Source organism: Bos indicus x Bos taurus, chromosome 16, assembly GCF_003369695.1.
Source record: "Bos indicus x Bos taurus breed Angus x Brahman F1 hybrid chromosome 16, Bos_hybrid_MaternalHap_v2.0, whole genome shotgun sequence".
NCBI lineage: Eukaryota > Metazoa > Chordata > Mammalia > Artiodactyla > Bovidae > Bos > Bos indicus x Bos taurus.
In genome coordinates, this window is record NC_040091.1 from 49,893,765 (window position 1) to 49,902,673 (window position 8,909).

The 8,909-nt window shown below is 64.4% G+C and overlaps 1 protein-coding gene across 2 annotated transcripts in view; it reads right to left on the reverse strand.

Moving 5' to 3' along the window:
* Nucleotides 1–8,129, reverse strand: part of SKI (SKI proto-oncogene) — a 54,524-nt gene extending 46,395 nt beyond the window's left edge. Inside the window, exon 1 of one of the 2 annotated variants that reach the window (XM_027565151.1) lies at nucleotides 7,114–8,129. In XM_027565151.1, coding sequence (XP_027420952.1) covers nucleotides 7,114–8,082 — 969 coding nt within the window. In that variant the 5' untranslated portion in view covers nucleotides 8,083–8,129. The remainder of the gene's footprint in view (nucleotides 1–7,113) is intronic. The other variant, XM_027565152.1, reaches the window with a different exon arrangement.
* Between the last annotated feature and the right edge of the window lie 780 nt (nucleotides 8,130–8,909).

An 8,909-nucleotide genomic window follows, 5' to 3' on the forward strand; every position in this document is an offset into this window, starting at 1 on the left:
TTAAACTGCTAATTAAAATCCCCTCGCTTAATTGACTACATTTGCATATCATTCAACATGGGAGTATAATTTTTTTAATGGTTTGGGCAACGTGGTTCTAACACCAGGAAGTGGGAGGCGGCAGGTGGGGGGAGCCAGCAGCCTCTGCACGGCCAGCCTGCCCTCCCTGGACGTGCAGAGGCTGCACCCCAGGGACTACGCCAGGCCTGGGGTCCCCACCCCATGTGGAGGTAGAGGCAAGGCCAGCAGAGACTCCCCGCTGCCTTGACCTGGAGGTGGGGCTGGGCGGGAGCTTCCAGAACCACCTGTGGACACATGCACCTGCCCTCCTCCCAGGGCGGCACCGCGGCCCCCGCCCCACGCCCCACCTCCTCCAGGGACTCAGAGAACACCTGAGACACACTGGCCCCACTGGGGGCGACAGTCAGACCCAGACAACCACGGCAGCTGGGCTGGGAGGCACAGGAGAGGCCAGCCAGGCCCCACGGCTCTCTGTGAAGACTCTGCAGCTCTCTGTCCATGGCCGGACCCGTGGGTCCCTGCAAGAGAAGCCCCAGCCCCACGCAAGGCAAGGGGGTCCCCAGGACCAAGGGCCCCTCTTGTTCCAGCAGTTGAAAGGCAGCAAGAGGAGACCATCAGGCCAACAGGACGCATCCACGGGGGCAGGTGGGCGGAACCATGACAGCCATGAGAGAACCACCAGCACCACTGGAGACCACAGTGACCCCAGCCAGCGAGCAGGTCAGGCTCTGAAGGCAGCTCACGCAGACCGGAGGACTGCAGCATAGCGTGTGGATGCCGCACCCACCCACCAGGCCTGAACCACAAACCAGAACCATGGGGTCACGAGAGAGCCAAGGTGACAGATGTGCACAGAGAAAGCTGGCCACACACAGGCCCAGTCACAGCCCCCACCCCCCTCCAGCCCAGCAGGGCCGCCAGGCTCCCCAGGGCTCAGGGCCCTCTTGGCTGTCACTGGCAAGCGCCACGGATAGAGGGGCTCTGGTACTGGGGGTTGCGTACTGCACACAAACCTGGACCCTCAGCCCTCCTGGAACGCTATGTGGCCCAGGAGATACATGAGGTGAGAGTGGGGTGCAGAGAAGGCCCAGGTTCCAGCCAGGTCCTCAGACACCAATCACACCGCTGGGCTCCTGTGAGGACGTGGCCAACAGCTCCTGGGGCAGAGGGAGGTGGGTGCAGGTACATGGGGCCACCAGTGGGTGACCCCCAACATGCAGGTGACCCCCACCTGCAGTCCCGAAGCCCAGCCCTGTTCCTCACTGCCGGCCCTGTCCCAGGGGTTCAGACCCTCCCCATCACATGATGGTCACCTCCACTCAGCAACACCCCTCACAGGCGCTCAGGGGTTGAGTGAGGTCTCACGGGTGCCTGGGGCCCTCAGACCCCCTCCGCTCCAACCACCCGCAGTCCTGCCAGCCCTCAGGCCCAGTGGCTCCAGCTTCCTTCCCCCACAGCCAAAGCCCCCTCACCACCCGTCACCACATCTTCTGTGACAGGCAGCATGGTAGCCCCTGAGAAGCCTGTTTTCAACAAGAGACATTCCTTTCAGAGTAACCAACCAACATCCAAGCGGAAGCCACGTCAGGGCCTGTCCAGGTGGAGCCGTCTCTGAACCCCAAGCAGCCCTGAGCCGGGGCCCCACAGGACGGCTCCATGCACTCCAGGGAAAGCGCCAGCTCCTTCCTTTTCTAGCCAGCAAGCGCCAAGCTGCCAATAAACCTTGACATTAGTGATTTCATGTCTCCATGAGTCATTCGACAAGTATTTATTCCGGGCCCGGAACTGGGGGCCCACACGAAGCCAACAACACAACCACAAACACACAAGCCCCAGGTCGGCCGCAAAAAGGTCTCCCCGGAGAGCCCAGACCGCGGGGCAGGCCCGACCGCTGCGGGCTGCGCGGCCACAGAGCCACGCCGAGACTTCCTGAATTATTATCTGTAGCTGCAAAATCAAGAAGTCGCAGCGTTCTTCGAGTCTTTCTAAGTGAAAAACGTAAAATCAGAGGAGACTCAAACGCTGTAAACCCTATAGCACCCCGGCTGCTCCCGGGCCACCAGAGAAGCTGGCCCTGCATGCACAGAGCTGGGTCACAGCACGGGCTCCTCCGGCCGTCCTGGGACCCTGCAGGGCCCAAGCCACACCAGTCAACTGTGGACACACAGCCTGAGTCCCCACCCGCCCCACTCCACTCACATGAACACAGAGACCAGTCACAGCTCTAATCCGACACCAACAGGAACCCGCCTCAAACCCCACGGTGACAGCTTCACACTCCCAGAAGTGACTTCTCATCCCTTCTTGGGGCTCTGACAGGCCCCTGTTAATCCACGGACACGTGTGGCCAGGAGCTCCCACCCGTGACCTCGGGGCCCAACCTCCCCCAAACACGCCCCATCCCCATGTGATGGGCATCCGGAGGGAAGCAAAGAAGGAAGCAAGCAGGGCCCTGGGAAGAGTGGAGGCTTCTCCCTCTCCTGCAGCTCTCACAGATCTTAAGGAAATAATTCAGCCTCTGTATTTTGACTCAAAACAAAGAAACTTTTTAAAAACATTTCAGTTGAAACTTGCATAATTCTTCCAGTGGAGAAATCCTCCCCAACTTTCGCAATCCTTAGAAAGAGACACATTATTGCTGCTTGTGTAACAGTCTCTGGGCCACAGAGAGTCCGGCCGGCGGCCACCGACACCTCCCGCCAGACGGCCAGGGTGCAGGGCCCGGAAGCACCGCCTCCCCCAGGCCCTCCCGGCGCCCAGCGGTCACCTCCCCAGACTTCCTCGTGGGCCTCGCTTGGCATCTCAGACAGACAGTACTCAGACGGGCTGTGAGCAAGGTTGGGAGCCAACGGCTCTACTCTCAAAGCCCTGCATTGGTCGAGGATCCCCAGACGGGCAGCAGGGACAGAAGCAAGGGCCACTCAGGGACCTTGCTGCCCCCGGCAAGCCGACAGCCCCGCCCAGTTCCAAAGAGAAGTGCTGGAAACCAGCAGGATGGCTGAAGACGGGCTGATGGGCAGACGGCCCCGACCTGGAGGACCACTTCAACACAGCCCTGCTCACCACACGCAGACAAGGGCACTCGGCCGGCCCCCCACACCCTCCCTCACTCACACTCGGCTGACCAGAGGCTGCTGTTTCCCGTTTGATGAGTCCTGGGCCTTCGCTTTGGGGCCTTCACCAAGGACCAGCCCAACTTGCTGATTCCATCCTCCTGCATGCGGGGCTGGGCCCATCCAGGAGCCTGGCTGCAGAGCATCACCCAACAGCACCCCACCTTCTCAGCAAAGCGTCAGGAGCCAGGAAATCACAATGGTGCCCACAAAAACCTCGAGCAAAGCCAGTGGACGAAGGGACACCCAAGCCTCTACACCTGTGCCCAGACTAAGGGCATCTGTAAGCCTAGCCCCACGATAAAGAGGAGGTGCTAAGAGAGGCAGGCTGGCCAGAGTCCCTTCCAGCCCGATGGACGTTCTTGACACCATCTCTCCCACGGCCACTTGAGCTTGACCATACAACACGTGCCCACTTAGCGGAATCCCTATGGCCTATCTCCCTCACCAAAGCCTCAGCTGCTGCCCAGCAGGGACTGTCAGAGTCCACGCTCCTCCACACTGATGGCCTGGCCATCCCCAGGTGATGGGGGAAACTGCTCCACTGCTGGGAGTTCACACAGACTCCACTCTGGACACTCACACAGCACGGGGACCCTCAGTCCATGAGCCCCTGCCAGGCAGGCAATTCTGTGGAAACACTCCTACAGGGACTCAGCACTGAAGGAAGAAGCCCCATGAGCAAACAGCATCCCTGGTCTCCAGCCTGGGAAGCAGGACCTTCGGAAGGCGAGCAGTTCCCAACGGCCTGTTTCTCGATCATGCAGGGGCCCGCCCAGTTCCAGCCCCAGGGGGGGCAGTGCAACCCCGCCACCCACCTGGCCCACAAGCAGCCATCCCTCAAAACGAGGGACACATACCAACGCCCCCTCCATGACTGACAGATCTAGCTTAGTCCAAGGGCCATCAGATGAGGGATGGAGTCGATCAGACAGAAGACAAGGGAGGGGGCATGGGGAGGCTGAGACTCCCACCTCACTGCTACACAGTCCGGCAGCGAAAAGACATATCCTTGCCCACCTACAACATTCGTCACCCAAACACACCTCCAAGACACCGCCAACAACTGCTATGCATACTGTCCCCGTCTCAACACGCAGAAACTGAGGTGCATGCTTGCTCAGTCAGGCAGCCAGGGAGGGACAGAGCCAGGACACAGGAGCAGCCCCGAGGAGCTCACAGTCAGACCCGCCCAGCGCAGGGCACCAGGGTCCGGCAGCCCTGACAGTGGCTAGATGGCCGGAGGCACGTCCTGAGGGCCCCCATGGTGTGAGGGGCATCACTGAGGAGCACCCCCCGGGCCAGCATGCGCAGACACACCACCTTCAAGGGTTTCCAGGCTCAGGCTGGAGCCCATCCCCATGCTGGAGTGACCACAGGAACCGCCACCCTGCTGTGCTCAGGCTGTAGGCACAGCAGGGCAGGTGAAGGCAACTGGGCCCCAGGACCCCAGGAGGCCCCCGTGCGGCCCCCTCAGTGCTGGCGGCAAGAGAGCCAGGTGACCCCCGCAGCCCTCAGTGCCTAGGACAAACATCAGCTCACTTCATCTCACAGGAACCTGAGGCCCCCACAAAGAGCAGTTCCAGCCCGTTCTCTGTTGCTTTTTGTCCTAAGCCTCAGGAGATCAAAAATATTAAAATGAACTACAGAAAGAAGTGGAGAAATCAAAATGTATCCCATGAATAATCTGTCAGGAGTGGGTGGAGCAAATAGAGGCCCACAGCCTGGGGAGGGGGTCTTCCCTGCAGCTTTTTCCCCTGAACTCCCCATGAGCTCCCCACCCTGAGGCCGAAATCCCCTTCCCACTCTTGGGGTTGGGTGTCCCTGGCGCACAGACAGGCTGTGCTGGGGAGACCTGTAAAGGACCACACAGCTCAGGACTCCCGAGTGCACGGTCACAGAGCCAAAGCCATGGGCAGAGGCCAGAGAACAGGACAACTGAGCTGGGGGTGACAGGAGAGCACAGGAGCCAGCACGGACAGTGGCACAGCCGAGGCCTGGACGGGGGCACATGGGATCACCGGCCCAGACTCCACTGTGACAACACGTGGTACTGACACACAGCCTGGAGACCCCAACCTCTCAGGATGATCACATCACCATCAGCATCCCTGAACCAACGAGAGCTCTAAGCACCACTGGCAGGGCACAAGAGGAAAGGGTGGCGCCGACCGTCTGGGGAATCACCAAACACCAAAGCTCGCTCTGGCCCCTTTTCTGAGGCCGCGGTTCAGGGGGCCGTCTTGCCCACTTGCCTGGCAGTGCCTGGGCCCATAAGCTGAGGCCAGGCCTTCCCTGAGCCTACGGACACTCATGTTCAGAACAGCAGGGCCTTCTGCAAGGGAGCCAAGGCCCCGGCCTGCAGCTGCCACAGCCGACCCCAGGAAGACAACCACAAACACACATGACCCAGATTCGGACACAAACACAGACACACCCTGCAGACAAGACCGTCTCCTCTCCACCCTGCATTAAGTGACCTGCCACAGCCTTTCAACCACAGGCTTATCCAGGCAGCCAGAACCCACCACAATCCTGCACACAGGGTGCCCTTGGGCCACGATGGCTGTCGAGGGGGCAGGCACCCCAAACAGAGAAGCCCCCAGTTCACTGAGAACACCCCTCATGCCACACACGGCCAGCTCCCAGTCTGAAACGAGAGGCCCGATCAGCCTGCTGGAACCTGCCACCAGCACCCTCCCCCACCCACAATGCCCACTCAGACCGTCCCTCCTGCCCAATCCCAGCCCTGGTCTGCAGACAGCTGCCACCTGGGCGCCAGAGGAGCCGAAGGCAGGAACACCAGCACATCCACAAGCACACACAGGCCTCCCGAGCGCAGGCGACAGGCCTGGCTTCCCCTCCCCTCCTCCGCTCCCGGAGACTCTGACACTCCGCTGGAGGGGCGCCCAGAGAAAACCGGGCGGGAACATCTATTCACAGATTCGGAAAAAAAAGTTTGATGCAATAGCTGAATTAATTAGGCCTCCCAAGAATAGCAGAGCCAATGCAGCATTCTGTGTGTGCAATTTAATAAGCCTGGATACTCAAAAGAAAAGTTACAAATACTTGGGGAGGGGGGAGGTGCCATGCAAAGCTGGTGTGGACCCCAGTGAGAGGCCAGGAGCTGCCAGGCTGGATCACACGGATCCACCGTCTGGCGAACAAACAGACCCCAGGCCAACCGCCCTCCCCACCGCCCTTTGCCTCTCAGAGGAAAGGACAGAAGAAAACGTGCACGTCCAAAACAAACCGCAGGCCAGTGGCTCCCCTGACACTCAGAGCCTCAGGCGCCCGCTGACCAGTTCCCGATCCCGGTGCCAAGCGGCCCTCGCCCCCACACAGGGGACTCTGAGACTAACTCTCTGACAGGCCAGGCACACACACAAAGCTGGAGTCGCCGAGTCTCGGCCCCCGGCCACCACGGCCCAGACACCTGGCTTCGCTTTGGAGTCTGTCTCCCAAGACTTCAAGGCACAAACAGGCCCTGCCCAGCCAAGTTCCGCCTGCTGGGGACACGGGCAGGCTCCCCTCTGTGTGCCAGCCCGGGAGTGGGAAGGCCAGGGCGGTTCCCTGCCCCCCACTCAGCCTGGACACCCCCCCGGTCCCCAGGAAGGCCTGGGCTGAAGGCTCCAGAGTGGATCCGGCCAGGATCAAACTTCCTGGGACTAAGGGCAAAAGAGGCCTGCCCCTCCCGACCCAGCTGGGCAACAGCTTGGGCCTCAGGAGGGCTTCACCCCCCAAGCTTGCCCCCCAGGCTCCCAACCAGGCAAGGAGCTAGTCCTAGAAGTCAGACCAAAGGACCTTCCTCCTGATACGGAGCAGTCTATGGGGACGCCAACACCACCCCCAAGTTTCCACAAAACAAAACCTAGCCCTGAAACGTGTGGGGGAGGCTGAGCCCCCCACCCAGGAGGGCACCCCGCCCTCTCCAGGCCCCGCTCCCATTCCCCAGGCACGGCTGCCACGGGACACTCACCCGGGGCACCCGCCGCTTGTACTTGTTGCCATAGTCAAACTTCTCCTTGACGTCGTCCAGACAGCGGCCGAGACGCGCCTGCTCCTCCTTGCCCGTGTAGTCCTGACTGAGCAGGATGTAGGCCCGCCAGTTGGCCGAGTCGAAGCCCCAGTGGCAGGTCCGGTTTTCCAGGGCCTTGTGCGAGTGCACCACGAACTTGTGCGGCGGGTACATGAGGCGGCAGTCGAGGCACTGGATGCAGGCGGCGCTCGGGCTGCTGTAGAGCTCGGGCACCAGCAGCCCCTTGCACTTGCCGAAGCACTCGTGGTACACACGCACACTGCGCTCGCTGAGCTCCAGGCCCAGCGCCAGGCTGGCCGCCAGCTCCTTCTTGCAGGGCGGCGGGTAGGCGCCGCCGTACAGCAGCGCGTTGCACAGGCGCTCGGCGTCCGTCTTGGTGATGAGCCCGCACGAGGGCGCCGAGAAGGGCAGGATGCCCATGACTTTGAGGATCTCCAGCTGGTCGGCCGTGCAGCGCGAGCAGTAGATGTGAAGCTCGTCGCACACCGAGTTGATCTGTTGCAGCGAGAAGTCGCGCAGCACGGAGTTGAGGATCTGCGGCAGACACAGCCGCTTCTCGCCGCCCACCACGAAGCACGAAATGGTCTCGCCCTCCAGCACGGTCTCGCAGCGCTCCGTGGAGCGGTCGGACGGCATGAAGAAGGGCCCGGGTAGCACGGGCGGCGGCGGCTGGATGGCGGGCAGGTGCAGCACCGGCGGGGGTTCGGCGGCCGCGGGCACCGGCGCCGGCACCGCGGCCGCGCCTGCCTCCTTGGTGCTCTCCTTCTTGTAGGCCTCCTGCGCCCAGCGCGCCGAGAAGGCGGCCGGGCCGCCCAGCGAGCTCATGGAGCTGAGGTGGAACTGCTCCAGCGTCTTCTGCAGCCCCGGGTGCGGTTGGAAGCCGCCGCGGCCGCCCGCCGCCGCCTCCATGGTGCGCTCCGGCTCCCCAGGCCGCTCCCGCTCCCGCGTGCCCGGGCCCCCGCGGCCCCCGCCGCCGCCCCGCGCGCCCCGGCGGCGCCCCCGGCCCCGGCCCCGACCGCCCCCCGCCGCCGGCTCCCGGCCGATCACGGCCGCGGCCTCGGCCTCGCCCGGGGGCCCGAAGGGGAAGGCGGGCGGGGCGAAGGGGTCCCGCCGCTGGAGCCCGCCGCCGCCGCCCGGGCCCGGCGCCACATCCACGCGCCCCGCGCCGCGCCCGCCGCCGCCCGGGCCCCCCGCGCGCCCCCCGCGCGCCCCCCGGGCCCTAGGCGCGGGGCATGCCCCAGCGCGCGCCGCCAACGCCAACGCCAACGCTCGCGGGCCCGGGGCTCGCGGGGGGCGCGCGGGCAGGTGCCGGCGCCGCGAGGCGCGAATCGCCGCGGCGGCCGAGGCCGAGGGGCCCGGGAGGAGCGGGGGCGCGGGCGCGGGGCCCGCCGGGCCGTCCTCGCGCGGCGCGCCGCCGCCGCCCCGCTCCTCCCACCGCGCGGCGCCCGCCCGGCTCGTCCCGGCGGCGCTGGCCGGCCGCGTTGCGCCCGCCGCCGGCCTCCCGGCCCGGCCCGCACCCACCCCGCCGCCCGCGCCCGGCTCCGCGGCCTGCCCACCCGCCCGCCCGCCCGCGCGCGCGGCTTCCGGGGCGGCGGAGCGCCTGTGGGGCGGCCTCAGACCGCGGCGGCGGCGGCGGCGCGGGGCTCGGCGCACATCCTCCCGGCGGCTCGCTCCAGCTCGGACTGAGCGCCGGGCGCTGAGCTCACGCCGCCGCCCCGCCCCGCGTCCCGCCCCGC